The sequence below is a fragment of the Mirounga leonina genome, unplaced genomic scaffold (assembly GCF_011800145.1).
Source record: "Mirounga leonina isolate KUSES-001 unplaced genomic scaffold, KU_Mleo_1.0 Mir_454, whole genome shotgun sequence".
NCBI classification, from domain to species: Eukaryota; Metazoa; Chordata; class Mammalia; order Carnivora; family Phocidae; genus Mirounga; species Mirounga leonina.
Window position 1 is genome coordinate 8,836,462 of NW_023270763.1, and position 25,017 is coordinate 8,861,478.

Below are 25,017 nucleotides of genomic sequence, written 5' to 3' on the forward strand. Positions count from 1 at the left end.
CCGGGGGGCGGGGTGGTGTTTCACCAGAAGAGCAGGCTACAAAATGACACATGAGACCTTATCTCAACTTTCAAAATAAACGGAAGAGGAGAAATACCATCACCCGTGATTATTTTCCTTTATGTTTTGGCTACATTTTATTTAGGTTTTTTATTTTTATTTTTTAATTATTATTTTTTAAGATTTTACTTATTTATAGACAGAACAAGCAGGGGGAGCAGCAGAGGGAGAGGGAGAAGCAGGCTCCCCACTGAGCAGGGAGCCCGATGCGGGGCTCGATCCCAGGACCCCGGGATCATGACCTGAGCCGAAGGCAGACGCTTAACGGACTGAGCCACCCAGGCGCCCCACATTTTAGGTTTTAAACAGTGGACGCCTATTACTCTTATAAGAAAACAATGATGTCATAATGATAACACCCATTTTAGTTTTAAGGAAAAGCTCCTGTAGATTGAGGAGTGTCCCGCCCAGGGCAGAGCTCCGCCCCCACCTGCCCTTTCACCCGGTCACTGGAAGGTCATCACTTGCGGCCAAGTTCCTTCTCAGGCACAGGGCTCTGTTTCCCTTTCCAAGCAATGGAACGCGCCAGACACTAACGGGAACAGGTCTGGCTCTAATTCCCCACATTTACCCTAAGCCCAGAGAATACAACCAACTTCCCGTTTAGGTCCTGCTGGAGCCACGAAGCCAGCCCTCCCGCGTCCCCCACGCTGCCCGGCAGCCGGTGCTGCGTTTCAGCCCCCGCGCCAGCCTTCACAGCTCTGGCCTAGGGTGGCCCCCGTCCGAGAGGAGGAGATTTGGAGTGGGACAGCGGTTGGCCGAGGCAGCTCCGATGCAGAAGACAGAGCTGTCGGCTGAGCCAGAAACCACCACATGGGAGGAGCCGGGGGCCGAAAACGGCGGCTGGGCATGTGCCACCAACTGTCACCCCGGGACACTGAGGACACGGAGCCGAGGGAGGCAATGGTGCAGAGCAGGGTTGGGAGGAACAGCTACCGATAAATTTTTCAGACTTTGTCGACGCTACTGATGAAACCATCACGCGTCAGCCTGATATTTAAATAACCTCTCGTTCGGATTCACGATGGAGACGCCAGACAGGCCCTCTGGAGCCAGCTCGAACGGGGAAGAAAGCACATTTGCCGAGACCTTGAAAAAGAAAATCAAAGCCTGCTTTTATTGATGCGCCCACAGACAGACCGGCGATTTGGAAGGGATGGCGACGCTAACACGACACTCGTGGTTGCCGCAACTCAAACACAGGAGGTAGGAGATGGCTTTACAGGGACATGATGCCTTCATAAGTTAGGGAAACGGACTGCTCGCTGGCTGCTCCCCTCATTTCATGTTCTTCACGAACTCCTCTCCCTTCTTGATGGAGGCCTTCAGCTCAGGCATGGCTTCCGCTATCATCTTCTCTTCGAAAGAGGAGATCTTGCCGATGCCTAGATTCTTCTCAATGCCCTTTTTCTGGAGGAGACGGCAGGGGGTAAAATTGGACAATTTAAAATTTAAGAAGGATCATTGAAAATACTTAAGTTTTACAACAGGTTTCCATGAACGAGGCTGTTAAGGAAAACCTGACGTGTAACTTCATGACCCTGCCCGGCCCACCCGCCGGGGGCAGCTTGCTGAGGGAGCCTGGCCAGCCGGGATGGCGTGAGCTGTGCCTGGAGTCTGGGTTTCAGGCAGACCGCCCCCCGGCTGGGATCCAGACCCTGACACTCACTCCGTGTGCACCTCGGCCAAGGCTGTTTCTTTATCTAGAAACCGGGCGGGCGTACTATCCACCCCAAAGGAGGCCATGAGAACACCCGTGGGTGGCTTGGCACATGGAGCACTCAATCCTTAGCAGCACTGAACGTCATTCTCCTTGACACGGACCATACTTTTGGGTTCCCGTCTTCTGCTAGGCTGGTAATATCCACCCAAGTCCAATGTAATCAAGTAGGGAGACGGGAGACATCAGGAAAACAGCAGGTGTGTCGCTGTGTCACCCCCACGGCTGAGCCCGTGTGCCTGCACCTGCAGCCTCGGCTTCCGGGCCGCCTCCCCGGAGAGCCCTCCCTGATCCCAGGGCCTGCAGGGCCTGCCAACCGCACACACCCGCGCCGCCCCGGTCCCGGAATAGTGCCTGTCTCTCCACCACACGGGGTCCCCAAGGTCTGGGGCCACATCTCAGGGATCTTTGGACATCAGGCATCTAAGGGAAGGGCCTCTGGGTGGCCCGGCACATCGCCAAACTGTTTCATTCGGGGCAGGAGATGAAGGCAGCCACCCCTCGGTCTGATGACAGTGGCTGCCTGCACGTCAGAAATGGAAAGCCGGCTGGACGGTGTGTGAGTGAGACCTAGCAGTGTCTGCTCCCCGAACACTCAGGAAGAGTCACCAGACTGGACAGCTGCCTCCAAAACAGCCTGGCCGAAGCCAAGCAATGGGACGGGATGGCCTCCGTCCTGGACGCCACCACTTCAAGGGGACAACCTACAGCACGCTCCAGGAAGAAAACCAGGAAAATCTCACAGCTCAGTGACCTGTCTCCGGGCCTCCCTGGAAGAGGAATCCGGCTCGGCGGGCCTGAGGTCGGGACAAGAAGGAACAAGTACGAGCCAGAGGGTACAGCACGTGGGCTGGTGGAGGGAGGCCTCTCCTTCAGAACTGTCCACGGCTGCCTTGAGGTGGAACAAGCGTTTCATCAAGAAACACGTCGAGTCAGCCACTGACCAGCTGGCCGATCCACGGGGAAGGAGGGTTCCTACCCCATTTGAGGTTTCTTCCTGCTCTTACTTCTGGGACGTGGGACCACCCTCAAAACCCCAGCACAGCCCAGGCACTGGGACACAGTCACTGCACAGGGGAAAACTGAATTATGGAGCAAACAGGCCAGGGCTCCCCATCTTAAGTATAGAGAACGCACCTGCTTCCACCATCACAAGCCCCAACCTCTGGGATACGTACCCCCAGCAGTAACGGGGTGGAGAAATAGGCACAGTCTGCTTCTTGGGACTTAACGAAGGAACACTCCACAACTCCTTCCTTTCCGTTCATCGCATCCACAAGGGAGAAGACAAAGCGGGCTCCGGCGTACGCCATGGACAGGGTGGCCGAGCCTAGGAGGACACAGGTGGGTCAGCCAAGCTAGCACCGCGACCGGAAGATCCGGGCAAGCCTGCCCTCCCGGCTAAATAAAGCAGCTGCAAAACCTTCAGCTTCAGCTGTGAAGAATTTAGGTTGTCATCTCTTCATTTCGCAAACTTGTGAATGGCGTGGACCTCTACCGCCACTCCGCTCCACAAAGCTGGGCTGCCCCCTGCCACCAGGCTGGCTTAGCCCGTGAACGTACAGGAAGCCGAGAAGAGCATTCGCTGCCTGCCCGGGCCCTTCCGGTCTTCAACTGGGGACTGCAGCACAGCCTCACCTGGGGGCTGCCCCCGAGAACCCACCTGCTCCAGCTTTGGCCTTCACCACCTCTGTGCCGGCCTCCTGGATCCGCCCAGTGATGGCTGTTAGCTGGTCCTGGGGAAGGTCCACCTTGGGAGTGCACTGCGGGCCAAAGCCACAGGGACCACGTGAGCAGGTGCTGCCACCACTCCCAGACCCCACACTGTCCTCCCCCTCTCGTGGCAGACCCCTCCCCCGCCACTGCCACTACAGGGGAAACCGAGACCAACTCTGCTTTAAAGAAAAAGTCAACTTTGTTGGGAGGTGTAGGTGGCCCCTACCACCGGCCCACCCACCCCTCGCTTTTTAAAGTGAGCTCCACACCCCATGTGGGGCTTGAACTCACAACCCTGAGATTGAGTCGCGTGCCCAGCCGGGCACCAACCTACCATCCCACCCCCCCGGCCCCTACTCATTTTTAAAGAACTTTTAATATTTTGGACTAATTTTAGACTTAGAGAAAAGTTGTAAAAATAGCACAAAGATTTCCCTCACCTGGCTTACCCCAATGTTATTAGCATCTTACATAGCCACAGTGCAATTATGAAGATCCACGAAATTATCATCGATACATTAACTACAGACCTTACTCAAATGTCACCCATTTCAACACTACTGTCCGTTTCCTGTCCCAGTTCCCACCCAGGACCCCACCTCAGTCCGTTTCCTAATAGTCCTGTCTTCCTGGACACTTGCCAAGAGGACTGACAGCTCGTTTTGTAGAATGTCCATCATTTTAGATTTATAGAAGGTTTCCTCATACCTTTCTCATTGGGTTATGCACTTTTGGCAAGAACAGCACAAATATTTTGTGTCCTAAGTGCATTATACTCAGGGGTTAGGACACTGACTTAATACATCTCATTCTCAGTGGTGTTCACCTTGTCTCTACTCATTTTTTTTTAAATTTATTTTTTTAAAGATTTTATTTTTAAGTAATCGCTACACCCAGTGTGGGGCTCGAACTCACAGAGTTGAGATGAAGAATCGTAAGCTCTACCGATAGAGTCAGCCGGGTGCCCCTCTACTCATTTTTAAACAAAGCAGCTTTACCTGCTCTGACCCAACCAGGAATTCAGTGGTTTCCTGCAGCAGTTTTCGTTGTGTGCTGGGAGCTGGCCACTGTGAGCACCTTCTGACCACACTCACTCCCACAGGTGTGGACCCCAAAGTGCTAGAACCTGACCACAGCCCTGCAGGCCACTCAAGAACCACCCCCACCCCCGACAATGGCTGGGGCTATATCCACAGCAGGAATTCTCTCAAAATATGACAGATGCTTAGTTCTTTGTCAGTCTGTCTTCAGTACCTCGAGGTGGAACCTCTTAAAGGTGTTCCCGGTAACACGGCTTCCTGGCAAGGTGACATACTTACCTGGGAGATCAGGGGGATGATGGTCTTCCCAGCATGGCCGCCAATGACAGGAACATTGACTCGAGCGGGATCCAAACCCTGGCCACCAATGTATGAAGCTTTGTTAATTTTTAAAGCTCTTTGAGTATAAGCCATGTCATATCCACCTAAAGGACCAATACTGGAAAAAATCCACAGAAGTCAGAACAAAGAAACCACAGAAACCGGAGTCCAGCTGTGTTCAGATCTCCTGCCATGGCCCCACCAACCGCACGGAACATCAGTTGGAGAGGCGCAGCGAGGAGTACGTGTCACATGGTGAGGTCACTTTGAGGGTCTTCCTTTACAGGGAGCAGAAAACTGCCTCCTTGTAGGGTCCCCCCATTGGTCCCTCAGAAGACAGTCCTCTTCCCCAGAGCTAAGGTCATTCTCCATGCACCAGCCCAGATTCACGTCCCCATACTTGGTCACAAAGAATGAGTCCAATTCCCTCCCCGTCATTGTACAGCAAAATTCAAAACAATTCCAGAAAACCTGAGGGTGAGAAGTCTGTCAATTCACAGTGATTAGGACAGAATAAAACTGAGCTGTAAGGGGTCAAAACACCATGGTTCTTTGTCAGGGCTGAATAGGAGAGGCTGATTCATTTGTTAAACTGGAGGCACAACACCCCCAATCTGCGGACCAGGTGTTTCTTTTTCTTTTTTTAAGATTTTTAAAATTTATTCACTTGACAGAGAGAGAGAGAGACAGAGAGCACAAGCAGGGGGGAGGCAGGCAGAGGGAGAGGAGAAGCAGGCTCCCTGAGGAGCAGGGAGCCCGACTTGGGGCTCGATCCCAGGACCCTGAGATCATGACTTGAGCCGAAGGCAGACGCTTAACCAACTGAGCCACCCAGGCGCCCCTGGACCAGGTATTTCTTAAGATGGTCCAAAAAAAAAAAAAAAAAAAGAATCCAGTGGGAGTTAAGGGAGGGAAGTGAGCAGTCCCCCAATGATGCTACCTTCCCTAAATGCCGCAGCTGCTAAAGAGAGCAGCCCTAAGTTAAGAACCCGCCTTGCCCAGGAAGGGCGACCCAGCGTTGAGGGGGGCAGAGCCCACAGGACCAAGTTCACGGAGCAGGAAGCTCACACAGCGGCGCCTACGTGTCAAGGCAGTGTGCCAGTCACTAGGGACACAAGCAGGAGGCCCTGCTTTTGAGACCCTCACTGTTGATTACGAGACAGAGACAAGTGACGTCCCCGGCTGCTGTGCTGAGACGGCCACACAGGGCGGCTCTGGAAGCAAGGGCAGCCCTTCATCAGCCCGGGAGAGGCTTTCTGGGACAGATGTAACTTCATCTGAGAAGGAGCAGCAGGACTTTGCCAAAGGAAGTGTATTCTAGGCAAAAGGAGCAGAAAGAGCAAAGGCCTGGGGCCGTAAAGAACATGTAATCACATCAGCAAAGCCAAGAGAAGGTGGCAAAGGGGCGGAAGATGGCCGAGAAGACTGAGGGAGGCTCCAGACACTGGTGCTTTAAGGGCCAACTTTCATTCCTGATACAAATCAGGATTTTTCCAGAATGCCAGAGAGCCTGAGGGAGAGGACAATTCACTTAACTGAAGCTTGACAAGCACTAGGTTATCTGCCAGGGACCAAGATCCCCCTTCCTCCACCTCAAACAGCAGAACTTCCCAGGCTATGACAGCACCATCCCACAGAACTTTCTGCGAGAACACAGGAGCCACATGTGGCTATCGAGCATCTGAAATGTGGCCAGCGCAATGGAGGACACGAAATTTCTAATTTTCTGTAATTCTAAGTAATTTACATAGCCACGTGCAGCCACCACGTGCAGCTAGGGTGTTGCAGCAGGACCAGGGGCCCGGGGGAGATGGCGTGCTTTGGCCCCCAAGAGCTTGGGAGCACCACAAAAGCCCAAAGAGAATGAGCACTGTGGCTCCCAGGAAGCCGGGCTGCAAACCTCAGGAGGCCCAAACCCCACCCTCCCGGGCTGTCCTTGGTCAGACTCAGCGGGAATGCCAGCTCCTCCAGAAAGCCTGTCCTGACTCAGTCAACTACCCTCCATGTCCGCGCCCGACTGGTTTTTACATTCCACTGGCTCTTGAATCCCAAGGCCTGGCCTGTCTTCTGGATCTCTGGGAGCCCCGCCCCCAGGAGAGGGGCTGAGGACGTGCCGCAGCATGAACGAAGACAGGGCACCGCACTCCAGAAGCGGACCTACCTGGCACACGGGGCATACGATCAAGGCCAACAGTCTCATGTGTGCAGGACAACTGTTCCTACTTCAGAGAGGCCCCCTCATCTGCAAGCCAGCAAACACTGGCCCAGAAACCCTCTCCCGGGCTGATGAAGGGCTCCCCTTGCTTCCCCTCAAGACACTTCCACAGGCCAGAGAAGTGGTTCTGCTAAGGACACCAGCACTGGCGCTGGTCCCCGCCCCCCCAGGCACGGGCCCAGTGGCCCGGTCAGCAGCCCAGCGAGCCGCAGGTGACCGCAGTCAGAACTCCGTGCCAGGATCGACGATCCTGACATCTCAGGACTTCAGGAATTCTTCACGTTCCCAAATTCTTCACGTTTGCCGATTTTATCATTCATTTGACAGATACCATTAGCATGGAAAGCCTGTTAGTTCTAGTTTTTAGAGGCAAGGAACTTAGCACAGCCCAGCTGAGGCAGCGGGAAGTCTGGGAAAAAGCCCAGCCCCTCGATGCACCAGGGAGGACAGAGAGGGAGCAGAGTCAAGACTCCACCTGGCTGCGGTTAAACCTGCAGGGGTCTGTGTGGATCCCCCAAGGAAACCTGAGAGCTACTCTGCCCCACGGGGGCCAGCCCCAAGAGCACTGGAGACCCCCTGGTCTCCTATGCTCACTGATCAGCCAAGGACGTCCGGAAGGGAGCCTGAAGAACACCGATGCGTCCCTTACCTTTAGTTCCGCAATGAAAGTATTGGCTCTGACAATGTCCAGGGTCGTCACCCCGAAGATTTTATTGGGGTCGTAGACTCCGTGTTTCTTGAAAACTTCCGTTGCGATCGGGATGGTGGAGTTCACCTGGCAAATGCAAGAGAGAGGTGTAACTTGCCCTCATCCTGAGAGAAGAGACATGCCACAGACAGAAACATCTCTTCCCCAGACCACTAGCAAGTCCTAAGGGGCCAAACTGCCCCGGTAACTTTGTTTACAGGCAAGCTGCCCTCGTGGTGGAACAGGTCACCGTGGGCTGACTTCCTACTCCCCCCACCCCCCACAAAGAACCCTTTGTGGCGGCAGGTGCTCCTCCCCGTAGGGGCCCCCGGGGTCCATGGCTCAGATGTGCATGCGACCTTCCGGCTGTCAACCTAACAGTGAGGCTGACTCCACAGGACACCTCCCGCTCCCACTGGGGCCAACACCTGAACAAAGCAGAGCACTGCGTGGGGCCAAGACCTCAGACGGCCTCGGGTCAAGTCCCAGCTTGGCCACTCTGCAAGGTAAGCCTGGGCAACTGGTTTCCTCACGGCAGAGACAACCACCTCCCGAGGCCGTGAAGATTATGGGACTTAATAGACAGCGAGCGCTGACACAGTGCCTGGTGCACAGAGAGAGCATAATAAAGATGCAAGCCCACCGCAGGATTTACGTTAGGCGCTAGGTTAGCGTCCCAGCAAAAGCGGTGACTGCTCCCTACTGCAGACCGGTTGCCCCGAGGAGGGTGAGCTAGTTGGGGATCGGCTCCTCAGAGGCCCTGGGGACAAGCCCCGGGCGTGGATCGGTGGGCACGACCCCCAGTCAACATCACTGTCACTGCATTTCCACCCAGGACCTGAGCCTCAGAGGCCGGCTTCACCCGGGAAGGAGGCACAGAGTGCGCTGTGGGCCAATGCAACCCAAGGGACTGCTGGGGAGGCGTGGGGGCTGCATGTGTGGGTACGGCATGTGTGCTCTCGGGAATCAAAGGAGAAGCTCCCCACAAAACCCCACGAGCAGGGCCCGGGGTGGCTGAGCAAGCCTGATGGGGAACCAGGAACCGCAAACCCTGAGCAGAACAGGGTAAAAGAGGTTAATGGGCCACCACAATCAGGGCTGAACGGAGCCTCAAGAATGGACTTTGCAGGTGGAGAAACGGACACAAAGAGGGGAAGTGACTTGAGTGATTTACCCAAAGGCCCATGAGTGGTGGGAAAACCAGGCTGGAATTCACACTTAGTTCATCCCACGCGCCCGCTGCTGCCCCTTAATCGGATTTTGGGCCCTGCAAGCACCTCCACCTCCTGCTCACTGCGGGCTCCTGGCACGGCATTAGCGGCCCACCTGCCGAAGGCACTCACCGGATTGGAAATGACGCAGATCATGGCCTCGGGGCAGTGCTGGGCGCAGGCAGCAGACAGGGTGGCCACAATGGAGGCATTGGTGTTGAACAGGTCATCCCGGGTCATGCCTGAGAAATCCAAGATGTTCACAAGGCACCAAATGAACCGCCCAGTGCTGTGTGTCAGTTGTTACAGGGAAACCAAACATTATACCTGTTCCAAGCCAATCTATCTTGTAGGAAAAACAACCTAGTGTGACAAGTGGAGGGGATGGAAGGCGGGGAGGGGGCTCAGGGAGGGAGGTATCTGAGGAGGATCCTCAAGGATCAGCAAGAGCTCCTGAGCAGCAGGTGGAGGAAGGGCACTCCGGGCAGACCGCATGCACAGAACATGAGACCGGGCAGGCACAGACACGGCAGACATGTGCCGGGCAAAGAAAGGGAGGCCTCTCTATCCCATAGGGACTGGGGAGCCTCTGGAATTCTTCTCTGCCACGGGGACGCTGACTCGATCCACTGTAACGGAAAACCATGTCCCCACCTGACTGCCAGGGATATGCGAGGCAAGGCTTCCAAACACACACCTGGTTTTCTCGGGACTCCTGCTGGAATAACCACCACATCGCAGCCTTTCAGGCAATCCGGCAGCTGCTCAGGTCCGAGGTAGCCTAGACACCCCCACCCCAGGAGAGAGCAAGTTCACCTTTTCTGATCTGGAGAGGCGAGCACGGCTGTGGGGACGGAGCCAGGGGAAGATGGCCCCCACTGGGTCCGACTGTTCCAGCCGCCTTTCACGCCACTTTCCTCCAGCCTCCGACTGCCTGGGTCCCACCCCCGTGGAATGGATCAACCGTCTAGCCACCCCCCCCGCCACCCAAGTTCAGCTGTTTGTCTTTTTCGGACCCGCTAGCATCTGTAAGGCCTTCCTGGCTCCCAGTTCCAAGAGCTGCTTATTCCTCCCCCCAACCACCCGGGCGTCCTAACAAAAGCTCCATCTCAGGGTCAGATCTGAAGACACACTGAAAGCCACGTGAGAAAATCGTGGTGCTGATAAAGAAGGACTCTAAGTATTGGTATCTCTTGTTTATTTCTATCATCTGAGGGGAAAAAAAGGTCCATTTTCAAAGGCTGCAAGGGAAATTTGCTCTGATGACCAAAATTTGCTTTGATTTGGACTTTTCCTTATTGCAGGAGCTTTCAGAAGCTCCAAAAGAAAACGAGCCAACAAATTCAGAGATTACGGAAGGCACAAAAACGTCTGAGCTGACAACTGACCTCCCGAGCTGTGCCCAACGGCTGAGGACGCATGTGAACACCATCACGCAGGGCATTCCCACGCATGGCCAGCAGAGACAGAAATTACTACCACCTTTCTGGACCGCAATTTGGGACTTTACAGTCATACCTACTGATTCGACTTCTGGCTTCTAGGAAACAAGATGTAAGGAGGAATATGTTCGTCACGGCTTATGTATTTGAATTTAGAGTAGAGCAAAATAGGAAACTGCTCAGTGGCCAACAGTATAGGTAGTAAACTAAACAAATGGTAAATTACAGTACTGCTTTAGAAATGACTTAACCAAGAATTTGGGGATGTGGGTAGATACTGCTATAAACTAAAGGCAAGATAACCAGGATATATGATATGTATGACGACGAATTACTTCTTGGATGACATACACCCGTTTGCCTGACAGGAAGAGCAGATCTCCCTAAGGAGGCCGTGCTTTTGGGAACCTGGCAGAGGAGCCTAGGGTGACGGGAGGGCTGGCCCAGGACATGGGAAGCCAACCTGCAGCCCCGGGGGTACAGCATTCCTACTGCCCCCCAATCTCCAGAAGTCCCCGAAAGTCCCCATCCTATTACTTTTCAAATGAGAAAAAAATTAAAAATGGGAAGATTAGATCACCTTTGTTTTTCTGAAAGATGCTGCTATTTAAATTTTTTACAGGCTCAAGTCCAAAAAGACGTAGTCACTTGTGAATTCAGTTCTACGATGCACGTGGAAACCCCGAGTCTCTGATCTACTTTCACTGAAGAACCGTGTTCTATCGCTTGGACCCTGGTCTACTGGGGAGAAGGGAAGCAAAGTCTCCAGGCTCAGCGCGTCCAGTACCTTTCACGGTTGGTCTGGTCTCAATGTGGCTCAGATCGGCGGCCACTCCGGGCGTATGAGCAATATCGTAGAGGGTCAGGCGGCTCACCAAGGGACTGTTCTTGAGGAGAAGCGCAAGGGGCTGCCCGATTCCTCCGGAAGCCCCTAGCACGGCTACTTTCGCATTGTTCTAAAAGAGGCACAGAGAAAGGACTCTTAATACAGAATCGGGGGACGCCTGGGTGGCTCAGTTGGTTAGGCAACTGCCTTCGGCTCAGGTCATGATCCTGGAGTCCCGGGATCGAGTCCCACATCGGGCTCCCTGCTCGGTAGGGAGTCTGCTTCTCCCTCTGACCCTCCCCCCTCTCATGCTCTCTCTCTCAAATAAATAAATAAAAATATTAAAAGAGAAAATACAGAATCGGTATTAGAAGTAGTCACGTGATAGCCTATAAAATACTGCACTGGGTCTCTTTTATTGCTCTGGTGCCAAATGAGACACCAGCGTCGAATTTCTACCAGTCCAAAGGTCCGGTTTTCTTCTGAAGCGTAGAGGCTTATCTCCGGGAAACAGGGAACTTATGTCCACAGATGTTGTGACAGTCGAGGTCCTACTGCAAACACCCCCCGAAAGATGAACAAGTTCTACTCAGGCACCTGCCCCTCAACCTGCAGTTTTAACTATAAACAAACACATACTGAGCACCCACCAACAGGCCGTTCACTGCCCGTGGGGAAGCAGAATGGGGAAGAGCCCTGCTGGCTCTGGAGGGGACAAGGGAAAGGAGCTGATGGGGGAGGGGGCACGCAGCATCAGGAGGGATGTGTGTTTCGAAAGGCTCCTTCCCTAGCAGTTAAGTTAGATCTGCAGCCTCAGGTGCCTGTGCCCCACACTTCGGGGTCTCTGAGGATTACCCGCCGGACTAACAGAGCCCACAGGGGGCCAGGCTCCTCGAAGTAGGACAGGGCTCAGGCCTCTGTATAGCCAACCATTTCTGGGTGACTCTGGCAGCGGCCGAAGTCTGAGAATCACTACTGCTCCACACTAAGCCAGGCAGAACAAGCAGCAGGTGGCTCTGGGCATGTCAGCTGCAGGGAAGAGTTAAAAAGTGATACAGTTGAGAGACTCGACTGCCTTGCTAGCATCTAGAAGGCTGGAGCTAGAAGTCAAAAGACTTGACCTCCGACAGCTACTTCAGAGCTAAGTACATCTAGACTGGCATCACTTAATCCCCTTCTTATTCTTATACCAAGGAGTGGGATTGAGGAGTCACGTGGCAACTCCACATTTAATCTTTGAGAAAGTGCCAGACTGTCTTCCAAAGGGGCTGCTTATTCATCTTTAAGGCTCACCTCCAATTCAATAGGCATGGACCTCCTACCTGCCACACGCCAGACTGACCTGCTAGCACCAACGACAAGACCTGCACACCGAAAGGCGTGCAAACTGAATAAACAGCATCTAGTGTGACAAGTGCCACGGAGGTAGACACTAGGAGAGAATTAAGTGTGAGGGGGTTTTGAAGGAGGAGCAGCAGTTTACCAGATGGATGCTAGGGGGAGGAGCTGTGGAGTACGGCCTAGTGAAGGGAAGCAGTCCTCTAGGGCTTGGGCATTGCTGGATGCATGTGGAAGAAGAAAGAAGGTAGGGACAAAGCTGAGAGCCTAGCAGAGTCTATCTGGTCCTTCTGGGCAATGGGGAATCGGTGAAAGGTCTTAGAAGCTGGGGAAAACATGTCCAGAACTGTGTTTTTAAAAAGACATGAAGCAGAATGGAAGATGGCCTGGAAATATCCAAGAATGGAGGCAGGGAGACTACTGCAATAGTCCAAGCATGACTCAAGGTTGGGATCTAGGCAAGCAAGAAGGATGGGCGGGCTACAAGGGATTCAGTCACCTCCCCTCCCCTTCCATCTAGATGGTGAGTGGAGGGAGGAACCTGGCATGACAACTTGCCGGCTTGAGTAGACAACATTGCCTTTAAGAAAGAGAGGGAACTGAGGAGCGGTAAGGGATTTGGGAGAAAAAATAATGAGTTCTGTTTTGCATGCCGAGTTTGAGCCCCTTGAAACATCCAGACATACATGTGCCCAGTAGGCTAAAGGCTTGGTCTGGAGGCCCTATGCATCTGCATTGAGATTAATGGTAGCCCCAGATGTGGACAAAACACAAAAGGGAACACAGTGACAGGAGCACTAGGGACAGAGCCCTGTGAACACCAGCATTTAAGGAGGAAGAGGAGTCTGTGAAGGATGATGACCAAATGGGACTTACGGCCACCCCCACCCCAGCCATTTCCAACAACTAAGTCAATGACTGCCTCTTGGTAACCTTTCCCACGAGGGACAGAATTTATTATACAGGACTTCACCTGAAACTCCCACCATCCAGCAACCTCATCTACTGGGAACGCCAGCAAAATGGTAGCCGCGGGCCATTTATCAGGTCCACCCTGGGGCTGATACTGAGCTACGACTTTCCTTATCTGATTCTCAGAACTCCATTAAGTAATATTAATGGACTCACTTTACATATGAGGAACTAAGGCACAGAAACTGTAATATACCCAGGCCCCAAAAGATAGCAAATGACGAAGTAGGATACAAGCCTCATTATACAAAAAGTACCCTTCCCCACTAGGGCTCACTCAAGGCCTAAACAAAACTCCTCAGTGAGCTTATTTCTACTCTAACCTTACAAATGAGAAGGGGAGCCTATTCTGGGCCAGCAGGCAGCTGCCAAGGAAGGAGACAAACTAATAGCAGGGAAAAGAACCTGAAGCACCATATGTGGTCCTCTCAGGCAGAGCCATCTGCTTTGGGTCCCTATACTCTCACTGCAGATCATATTCTACAGCAACGGCCACTAGAAATAATGGACTTTGGTTAGCAAACCCCGAAACCAAAGCCCAAACAAAACCCAAAGTGTGTCATCTGCTTAAGAAAAGTAAACCCCAAAAGCACATACAACTAAAAATCTTCAGTTTTATTTATTTATTTTTTTAAATTGGTGCTGTAAAGGGGGACCCATGACTTCCCAGAAAAGGTAACTAGCCAGATCAACCCAAAATTGAGGTCTGGCAATCTCATCCACTTCTCGATCTTCAGTCAATCACTCTCACATCTTGTCTCTACTCCTAGGGACCTCCAATTCCAACTCCCACATTCCCAGCTCTGTTAGGCATTCCAATGGTCCCATAAGCCCAACTGTCTAAATAAATGTATGCTTTCTACTTCTCCCACCCTGTTCCCAAATAGTACCCGTGTTCTCCCAAATTCAAACCCTTAGAACCACTTCCTGCCTCTTCCCTTATTAGAGACACCCAGTTAGGACTTGGAGGACTTGGCATCTCAAACATCTTCCCAACCTTCCCCCCACCTTCCATTCCCATTCTATTATCTACCCTAGGCCCTCAGCTCCACCTCAAAACCATCCTTCTGAAAATTAACTTTTGATCATTTCACTTCCTTACTCAAGAATCTCCTTGAAGTCCCTCATGCCCAAATTACTCAGACTGGCCTCCAAGGCTGACAAGGGCAGTGGTTCCACTGTAGAGCCCCACACGGGGTGTAGAATTACTTGAAAATAGAAAAGAAAAAAGCAAGGAAGGAAGGAAGGAAAAGGAAGGAAAGAAAGGAACTGACCTGATGCCCTCACTAGGGTCTTTAAGTGAATCAGTCCCTTATGATACATAAGATGACCTCCTCACTCATTCTGTTGCTTTCGGTGTTGAGGTGATGTCATTATTTGTATATTACAAAGTTTCATCAATTTAGTTAATATGTATAAAATACAGTCCTTCAGTGGTGGAATCTTTACAATGTAGAATGAATCTGTGGTATTGCAGAGATTAACTCCTGATCTCTTTGCAGAAGACCAATTTCCAAACTTGCTCATCTTTTCTGCATTGAGGAGAGGCTGCTAGCAGCACACACGCTCAGCAACTTTTGCAAATAGGTAACACTTCCTTCATTTGTAAGTTTGCTTTATAATATGTCTACTATGGTTTGGTTTTTTTTGTTTTTTAAAGATTTTATTTATTTATTTATTTGAGAGAGAGAGCATGAGATGGGGGAGGGTCAGAGGGAGAAGCAGACTCCCCGCCGAGCAGGGAGCCCGATGCGGGACTCGATCCCGGGACTCCAGGATCATGACCTGAGCCGAAGGCAGTCGCTTAACCAACTGAGCCACCCAGGTGCCCCTACTATGGTTTGTTTTTAAAGTTCTGTTTTTTGCGTTATAACATATATATTAATATATAACTGCAGAAATAAGTATATTGAGGCTGTGTTCTTGATACATTTTTTTTTAAGATTTTTTATTTATTTATTTGAGAGAGAGAGAGACAGCGAGAGAGGGAATACAGCAGGGGGAGTGGGGGAGGGAGAAGCAGGCTTCCCGCCGAGCAGGGAGCCCGATGCGGGGCTCGATCCCAGGACCCTGGGATCATGACCTGAGCCGAAGGCAGATGCTTAACAACTGAGCCACCCAGGCGCCCCGATACATTTTTGTTGTTAAGGATCCAGGAGCACCTGGGTGGTTCAGTCATTTAAGCCTCTTGATTTCCACTTGGGTCGTGATCTCAGGGTTGTGGGATCGAGCCCCAGGCTCAGCGATGGGCATGGGGTCTGCTTGAGATTCTCTCTCCCTCTCCCCCCCCACTCTTAAAAAAAAAAAGATACAGGATTCAAAGTCTCTAGACCAATGTACCTACTTCACTCAAGCTCATCATTCTCACTTACTCTAGTGCCTTCCAGTATCACCACTTGTATGTCCCATACGCATTTTAAATTCAACATCTCAAACTGAACTCCTGATATCCTCCCCCTACCCAAATCCACTCTCTTCCAGCAGCCTTTCTCATCTCAGCAATTTCAAAGCCCAAAGTCTTCGTGTGCTTCATTCTGGCACCCCTCATCCAACTGTCCCTCAGCAAATCTCACAGTCTTACCCGAGTTCAGTTCCCTTCCCCCACTCCTCAGCATCAGTCTTCAGCACCTCCACCTGTCCTAAGTTTACTCACTTGGGGCCTATCTCAAGTACCACCCCTTGTTCATCTTGGTATCTCCTGCAGCACCCACCACAGATCTTGGTGAGCATGGATACTCAATACTCTTACTTGTGTACTTATTTTTCAAATGAACTGAATGCACAAGAAACTGATCTGAAGGACAGAAGCTAAAGCAGAAATCTGGAATCTCCTTTACTCATCAACTCCCTCTTGGGTGCAATAAAGAGGCAATGTGGGCATCTCCTGGGTTCTCAAACTTTAGTTATATTAGAATCACCTGGGGCACCTGGTAAACATACAAAAGGTGCAGGTCCTACCCTCCCTCAATGCACCCTGGCCCGTCCTTCATTAGCTTCCAGGTGATTCTAACACACACCGGAGTTAGAGAACCACCATCCTTGAAGATGACTAAAAATAGCTTAGGCTTAAGCACTACCAAACCAAGCCCTGCACAGTCACCACACCTGGGGGCAGGCCCAGTTCGCCCACAGCAAGCAGGATCCTTCAAAAGGGTCCTGAAGAGGAGGCAGCGTCTTTACGTTCTTAGAGGGAAAGCTTGACGATCCAAAACCCACTGACAGCGGGCAGGAGAGCGGACTTTTAACTCTCTGGACAAATGACTGTAACCTTGGACCAGTTCCCTACCCTCGGTATCTCAGTCTGCCTGCACTATGGAGTTAATACTTACACGTTATTTGTACGGATGCTACAAGAACAAGGTCAGTCGCTTAAAGTACTACAGAAAGTTGCCTACAAGCATAAATTATTTTCGGCCCTACAGCCAAAGCTTCTCAACTTTGAAGTTGTGTAGACCAAGTGGAGGCTCTCTGGGGGTCCGGGGGAAAGAGCTGGGGGGGGCCTCCCCCCACCCCCCGCTACCGGGCTTTCTTTCGGCACGTCCCTTCCAGTATCCCGGCCGGCCCAGGGCGCCACAGGCGCGGGTCGGTACCGGACGACCCTGCGGTCTAGGCTAGCCCGGGGATCAGGGCTGCTCGCGAGCCCAGAACCCACGTGGCCCCGGCCGGGGGGGCCTCCGCCTGCAGGTAGCCCCTCGTCGGGCCTACCTGGGCCGAGGTGCTGAAGCTGCGGCGGAGAGCGGCGCCCGCAGGGCGGGCGAGCGCGGAGAACATAGTTGGAGCGGGCGGGGAGCGGAACGGCAGGAGAAGGCGCAGGCGGCTGGCAGGTGACACGAACGACCTCCACACCGCACAGGGCCTCCCGGCTCCGCTCTGCCCGGCCTCGCGAGAGTGGCCCGGCTTCCGGCCCCACCCCCCTCCCAGATCTCGCGGTAGCACGTCCATCTGGGCTGTGGAGGAGGAAGTCGGGGGGTCGCTTCCGGCGCGCAGGGAGCGCAGTCCGGGCGGGGGCGTAGCGTGTCTCGCGTTCCGTGCGGCAGGTGGGGGAGACGCGGTCGCGAGTGGGAGGGAGAGTCCGCACCACAGAGGTGGAAGAGGACGGGATTTAGGCTGGAAGCGCCTTAGAGGAGCCATTTCCAGGTGGGGCCCCAGACAGACGCTCTGACAAGGAGACAGGTCAAGGTCGCGCTGCAGGCCCGGCGGTGTGGGTGCGGTCCGGGCCCTAGACCTCAGCCAAAACCACCCCTCCTACTCCTGGAAGCAGGAGGGGCTCCGAGCTCCGGAAAGCTCTGGAAAGGGAAGTGGGGAGAGAAGGCTGAGTCCTGGGGGTGGGGTGGGGGGATGGGGTCTTCTCTGATCAGTCACTTCAATGCACAGCGCCCTACCTCCCCCCCCCCCCCCGCTGCCCACCGGCCAGTGCCCTCGTCCCTCAAGGTGCACAGGACCTTCACAGACACCCCCATTGAGAATGGCAGACGCAGCACAGTGGGCGAGGCTCTGTTCTACGAGTTTACAGGAAAGCAGCCCCGTGTTACAGACGAGGAAACTGGTATCCAGGTGGTAACTTGCATGGCACCCGATCCCTAATCCTCAGGTCTCCGCAGCAATGCTATGAACACGGCTACATTGTTGCTGCTGTAGGTACGAAGAAACTGTGGCTGAGCCCAGTTAAGTGGATTTGTTGAGTTTGTCCAGACAGAAAGTAAAGATACGGTTCTTGCTCCCAAGGAATTTAAATTTATCATTTAAATTTGTGAGTTGAATTAGAAGCTTCATTCCCCCCCACCCCCAACTATTTTCTGGGTATATAGAATTCCTCAAGAAGTTCAGTCAAGTGGGGCAGATAGATGTGCAGCAGTTGTTGGTGTAACAAGATCTGCCCATTTTCTGCCTTTTAAGGAGCTGAGTCTACTGGGGGAGACAGGTGTATTGCAGGCAGCATGATAGGGGCAACACTAGGAAAGTTATGAGGTGTGGTGGGAACAGAGGAGATGCATCTAACCCACATTTGGGGTGGGGGCCATTTGAGAAGGATGTCAGGATGAGACATGTAGGCGGATACCCTCAGGAAGGAGTTACTCAGTGGGACCATTCAACTCCAGAGGAGGGAGAGATCCTTGCCTGGGCATGGGAGTTCAAGTTTTAGATGAGAAAGAAGAGCCCAAAGTGAAACCTGGGGGTAGAAAAGCCTAAGTCTACAGATGTTGAATAGATCCTCTCCAAAATTTTGGAGTTGGGGACATGCAGATGAGCAGTGTCCTTTATCTTATCACTAACTGTTCTCTTGTTCATTACCCCTGTATCTTACCACTAGAACTGAGAGTTCCTTGTGGTCAGATAGGTTTCTTATCTCTGAGTCTTTATTGTCCAGCCACGTCACCAGGTTGACAGTGGGTCTCTGAGTTTTGGAAGAGTTGAATAGTTTTAGATAAGGCTGGGAAAAGCAGGTTGCAAAAAACCAGATTGTGCAGGACCTCTGAATGTTCGCTGCAAAGTTTGTATTTTATTCCTTGGGCAGCAAGTGTTTATCAGGTTTTTATGATGCCACTGGCACTATGAGGAAGATTGGACTGACCTTGGCGTGCCAAGTTTTCTAATGGAAAGATGTGGAGGGCAGGGAAATTGTTCAGGAGGCTGTCTTAGGAGATGACAAAGATCTGAGTTATGATGGTGGCCATAGAAATAGAGGGAATGGGGCCAATGAGGAAGCAGTCTCAAGAAAAGAATTGATTAGTCTATGCCTATCTGGGCTTAAGAAATGAATACAAGGGATGAGGAACATCAGGCTGAGAGAAGTATATATGTGCAGAAACAGGGGACTTGGGGTTGTGGGGAAGGAGAGCTGGCTGGAGGCAAAAGATAAAGAGCTCCATTTAGATGGGTTGAGTTGGAAGTGATGGTGAGTCGTCCACATAGAAGTACCAGTGGGCAGATGGGGAGTTACTCCAACGTGAAATGTGGGATTGAACGCCCAAGAGAGGCTAGGGCTGAAGGCATCCCTGTAGAGGGGAGAGGGAAGGCCATGAGAAATAGGAGAATCACAGATTCTCAGGCTCACTCCCAACACCAGGGGCTCGAGTCCCTCCCCCTCCCTGCCAAGTGCTCTACTCAGGCCACCCCAAACAACTTGACTGTTAGGAAAGCCCGTCTCACAGTTCCCAGCTGCTTCCTTTTCAATCCCAAGATGGTTCATAACGGTATTAACAGCTACTGTATTAAGCACTGATTCTGTGCTCTGCTTTGCATGTGTGACTGTTACATCGAACATGGTGTGGGGGGGGGGGGGCTCTCAGGAAGCCCCTTGCAGTCCTAGAACAGTTTTGTCATCCCACACTTTGTTGCTTGCTTTCTTTGCTTGCTCTTTGGGTTACATCGAGGCACCAGAACAGACTCGCTGCCATCGCCTTCATGTCCAGTTCACATTAGTTGTCAAATCTCAGCTTGATTCAGTGGCAGAGCTTCCCTTCCCCTCAAGCTTGCTTTAGGCTCCCACCCTTGGAGGGAAGGGTGCTTGGCTTCTCCATTTCCCCCTCTTGCTTCCTCACAAGCCCCCTCCCCTGTTAGATTGTGGCTTCAGACCCATGGGGGTTGTAGGAGTAGAGATGGGGGCAGGAAATTTCCCCTGTCATCGGCATTAGTATTCTCTGAGCTGGACAGGAGTTTGTAGCTGACTATCTTCCATGTGGTACTTTTTTGGTGTGTTTCCTTTGACCTAGGTGGTGATGCCTCAGTCTTGCTGCTTTCCGTAGTTCCTTCAGCCCCTGGTTTCTGGAATTCCATACTACCTGCAGTTGGCCCATCATCCCTCCAGGTGGCAAGTCTTGGGCAAAGTCCCTTTACCATGGCTTCCAGTTGACCACCTCTCTTGCCAGCTAGCCAGCCTCAGATTTTCCCAGGCTGGGGCCCAGCGCCAGCCTCTCTGCCTGCACTAGCGGCAGAGGGCACAGGCCAAGCTATTCTAAGGGTTTCCTGGTTTCTTGAGTTGTTTCAAGAAAGCTAAGGCTTGTGAATGTTGGAATTCAGAAGGATGCTAATGGAGGGAGAAGGCTTTGAGATTGCCGAAAGAGAGAAGGTTTAGGTGGGAGAGGATAAGGTCAGAGGATTCCAGGAGAAAGCATGAAGCCCCATCACTCCCACCCCCCAGGGGCAGCTGCCTGAGGAGGGGTGTTCACACTCAGTGGCCTTAACATTCCCAGGCAAGAACGAGGAAATGAGAGAAGGTGCTCCATGGGGACCCAAGGAGGGTTGCGGAGGTTTGGATAACTGTTACAGCAGTTGGGGAAAATTCTGGGCAAATGAACAGTGACATGGGGATTTGCTGGTAGCTGTGGAGGCTGAGCTGAGTTCTGCAGTGTGTACTTTCTGTGTGTCCAAGTCCACATGGTTTCCACAGCCCAGACCCCACACCAAGGTCATCGATGTGCAGGTGGGGCTACACACCCAGGCTTCTATCCACACGTACACACAAACACGCATATTCATATCTCTGAACACAGAAACACCTGGATCTACATGGGATTTATTCTTATGGCCATATAGTTTACATACGATACAGTATACAGATCTTAAGTGTTCAGTTGGATGGTTTTGACAATTTACACCCTTAACCACTGCCCCCCAAAACAATCTGTAGAACATTTTCATGTTCTAGAAAGTTCCTTCATGCTCCTTTCAGAGGAGCAGAGGGTGAGGCTTAAGCCCGATCAATGAGCAGAGGAGAAGCAATGCTGAGGGCAGAGTTGGAGGAGGTGAGACCAGATGTTACGGTCACAGCTTTTGGGAGACTGCATTACAGTTGACCAGCCCCTATGTCTGCCAGGTGAATGGCATGGACAGACCTGTCACTCTCCCAGGACTGCAAGGGTCCCTCTCAGGTGTGTAGTGGGCCTAGGTTTGGGGACACGGAAGTGAGGGCAAGATAGAAGACAAGGGACAGGGATGTGGGCACCTGGGTCTGGGCCTCTGCCCATACCTGTTGCCTCAGAAATCCAGAGATTCTAGCAATCACTAATGATAGGAGCGGGTGCTCCTCTGAACTGAGAGACTGATCTCAAGACCACTTCTGACCTCCACAGCTCGGGGGTGCTCTAGCCTGGAACTATGTCCTCTAGCTTTGTCAAGGTTCAGGCCATAAGGAAGGTGTCTGGCTGTGATTGAGGAAAGACCATACCAGATCCTGGGGGATCCTGCCCCTCAGGCAGCACCCGAGGCTCCCTCCACTTAGAAACGTGGTCAGCTCCTTGGCCTGAGATGCTCTGAACGGTGCTCTCCATCTGTGGGATTTGTAGCTGTCCGAGGATCCTGGGCGAAATTGGGAGGAGAGAACTAGGGTAGAAGTAAAGGAATGTCTATTTCCCCGAGCTCCTGCTCTATGCCAGGGCCGGTGGTAGTGTTAGACAATTGGTGTGTGTCCTCTCGACGTAACCTTCCTACAGCCTTTCCAGTGGAATCCCGTGTAAACTGCCTCCCTTTACAGGTGAGGCTGTTGAAGTCTGTCACTGTATTAAGCCTTGGTCATCTTTGCACAGCCTCCTGCTTCATACAGAGAACCAGGGTGTAGTGGGGTTCTCTCTGGACCCTGAATCCTATCTGTGCAGTCCTCTGGTCCCTGCTCAGTCTGAGCCAGGAGCCCAAAGTACAGCTTATGGCCTGGCTTCTCCAGGAGCATTGTGCCTCTCCTCTCCACCGGAAGCAAATGCCCATCAATTGTGTCGACCCAGACTGCCTGAGGCCGAGCAATAGACCAAACTCTCTGTCCTGGAAGTCCTTTGAGAAGCCTGATGTGAGGCCTGGCCTCTGACAGCCATGCTGTCAGTCAGAATGAAAGGCCTCATGTGTTGGTGAAGCCCAGGGAGGCAAGAAGGGCTGGGTCTGGCCAGTTTCCAGCTTCATCTCAGGCTATCACAACCCCTAAGGAAACATCCCTTCCCAGTTGGTTTGTGTTCCCCAAATATAGACATGTGTTCTCACTGGAGCTGCATTCAGCAGCTCAGCTGTGTCTAGACAGCTCTGGGCTGACAGAGAGCCATACACAAACCTCCTGGTTTGGAGAGAGGCCAGGCCCCTGCAGGGGAGGGTGAAGAACCTTCCTACTGGTGGGTGTCCAATATGCAAGGACAAGGCTTGTGCTGGCACCCTGCTCTCTTGACAGAGTTAGCGGCTTTGCTTGCCACCCAAAAAGCTGTGTGGATTTCCCAGACTGGTCAGTTCATAGGAATATTGGTCTCTCTGACCCCATGAAGCCAGATCCTCAAAGTGCTTCCTCTTACCACTCTTCCATGTGCCTGCCCCATTCACCTGCAAGAACCGTCACACTGAATCCCTCCTGAAAGTCTCAAAAAGTGCTATCTATGCTCAAAGAATCTACAGGGGGAGGTCTTAAACTTGCCATTTTGATGCCACTGTTTTGAACAGGTCACTAGGAAAAGGATACTTGGTAGAAATCATTACATATGAAACAGTGGGCAGAAGCTATACTCGGTTGATGCTGCTAGGATAAAAATCTGACTAAGGAATCAAATCTTTATTGTAAAATTCACACAAGAAAAAGACTTGATCTTGGGAAAACTGATTTTGGCTAAACAAAATTGAAAGTGGAAAAAAATAGGAATTGGTTAACTATGAAATAAAATCAAGGAATTAAATTGGCTTAATGGAACTCACTAAGGAAAATACTTTTGGCAAAAACTTGTCCATATTAGTTGAATGGTCTATGTAAATGCTCAATGGCAAAATATTCTTAGGGTGCAAATGGCAGAGCCAAGAACATCTTAAACCTTGTAGAGTTTGGAGTAACGCTGAAAGGAGGGTGAGCACTCTGTCGTCCTCCTGCCCAGGCTAGCAGCACCCCGATCTCAGCTCACAGGGCTGAGTCCTCTCTCTCTGCTATTAGGTTCAGAGACTGTTCTTCCTCCTGCGCTTTATCAGCAGGTGAGGGCAGTTCTTGCTTGACCAAGGAGAGCTCTCCCTTGGGGAAGGAGAGAAGTCTGGAAGAGTTGATCCCTGGGGCTAGGTTTTCACCTGGATGCCTGGAGACCATCCTGCCACTCAGGAATAAAGGGATGGAAGTTGCAGTGGGGAGAAAGCAGGTGGGAGTTTGAGGATGGGCTCAGCTACAGACGAGATAGGTGAGGAGCCAACGTTTAGGTTGGCCTATGGAAGCTGTGGGGTTAGATGCAAAGCTTGCCCTTTCTCCTCTACTCACTACCTCCCTAATGTTCTGAGCACTGGGCTTTCAGAGACAGAGGATCTGGGATCTGACTGGGGGGTCAGAGTGGAGAGGTCCTTAGGCACAATCCACCTGTGGCATCTGTATGTATGGCGTCAAATCAAGATGGCCCCATTAGTGAAGAAGGCAGGAATGGTGACTAACAATTTGTTCATTCAGTGCATGCTTACTGAGCACCATTCTGCATGAAAAATCCTGGGCACTGGGTGAGGATATAGTGAACAAGGAGGACAAGGTCCCTGTCCTTATGACCCGTACATTCCAGTGGGAGAAGATTGACAATAATGCAAGCAAACAAACGAGTGCAGTAATGTCGGATGGTGGCAAGTGAGGTGAAGACCAAGAAACTCAGTTTCAAAAGATTCCCCTAACAGCCATGTAAAGATAAGACTGTAGGGAGAAAATAGGAAGCAAGAAGTACAGTTGGGGAGTATGACATCTTCAGAGAGAGAGGACAGTACCTTAGTCTAGGATGTTAGCCCCGGAGCTGGAGTGAAGTTGATGGGTTTGGAATATATTTAAGTACTGAAGCTAACAGATTGGATGTGAGGGGCTGGGGGGAAGAAGGATTTGGGTCATGGACTTGAGTAACCAGGTGGATAATGGTGCGTCCTTCAAGGCTGAGAAAATGAAAAGACAGATATTGGAGGTGTGGGCACGTGTGAATGAAAAGTTCTGTTTGGGCTGTGTTACATTTGAGATGCCCATGAAGCATCCAAGTGGAGTCCAGATCAGTGGAGAGATCAAGCAGGGGCTATGATTTGGGACTCACTGGTATACAAATGGGATTCAGATCTCTTAGACTCTAGATCTTAGGATGGTGGTTCTCCAGTAGCGGTGACTTGCCCCCTTCTTCCAGGGGACATTTGGCAACATCTGGAAGCATTTTTGGTTGTTACACCTGGGTGGGGGGAGGTTTGCTACTGGGTGGAGGCCAGGGATGCTGCTAAACGTCCTGCTATACGCCCCCCCCCCCCAGCACAGAATTATCTGGCCCCGAATGCCAGTGGTGTTGAGGTGGAGAGCCCTGTCCTAGAGAGAGTGTAGACAGAGAAGGAAAGAGAGGACAGCCCCAGCACCTACTTAACGTGAGGAGGTAGAGCCTCCCGCACGGAAGACTGAGTAGCAACAATCAGAGGTAGGAGAGAAGCCTGGAGAGTGGAGTGTCCTGGAAGTAGAGACCATTGGGAAGGAGGGGTGCTAAACTGGGCTAAATGCGGACAGACTCCATCCTTCGAGCCCA

At 52.0% G+C, this 25,017-nt stretch overlaps 2 protein-coding genes across 11 annotated transcripts in view; one reads left to right on the forward strand and one right to left on the reverse strand.

Moving 5' to 3' along the window:
* Nucleotides 1–1,153: 1,153 nt before the first annotated feature.
* Nucleotides 1,154–17,456, reverse strand: MDH2 (malate dehydrogenase 2). Its single transcript, XM_034988606.1, has 9 exons — nt 17,255–17,456; nt 11,201–11,369; nt 9,669–9,752; nt 9,104–9,213; nt 7,722–7,847; nt 4,816–4,893; nt 3,444–3,543; nt 2,959–3,110; nt 1,154–1,470 (listed from the first exon to the last, which is right to left on the reverse strand). Exons 1-9 carry the CDS (start codon nt 17,318–17,320, stop codon nt 1,339–1,341), a joined length of 1,017 nt encoding a protein of 338 aa, XP_034844497.1. The 5' UTR covers nt 17,321–17,456; the 3' UTR covers nt 1,154–1,338.
* Nucleotides 17,457–17,547: 91 nt separating this feature from the next.
* Nucleotides 17,548–25,017, forward strand: part of STYXL1 (serine/threonine/tyrosine interacting like 1) — a 58,739-nt gene continuing 51,269 nt past the window's right edge. For 2 of the 10 annotated variants that reach the window (XR_004676270.1, XM_034988614.1), the window contains exon 1: nt 17,570–17,686. The gene's annotated coding sequence lies outside the window, so the exon portion shown is untranslated. Of the gene's footprint in view, nt 17,687–25,017 lie in introns of all 10 variants that reach the window. The other 8 variants (XM_034988612.1, XM_034988611.1, XM_034988609.1 and 5 more) reach the window with 7 other exon arrangements.

Excerpts from the sequence above, each read along its gene's own strand:
- MDH2 (XM_034988606.1), bottom strand. The coding sequence starts at position 17,320 with ATGTTCTCCGCGCTCGCCCGCCCTGCGGGCGCCGCTCTCCGCCGCAGC. Across the intron at positions 11,370-17,254 it reads GCTTCAGCACCTCGGCCCAG|AACAATGCGAAAGTAGCCGT; the intron begins GTAGGCCCGACG and ends TGCCTCTTTTAG. Across the intron at positions 4,894-7,721 it reads CTTTCATTGCGGAACTAAAG|GGTTTGGATCCCGCTCGAGT; the intron begins GTAAGGGACGCA and ends ATTGGTGGCCAG.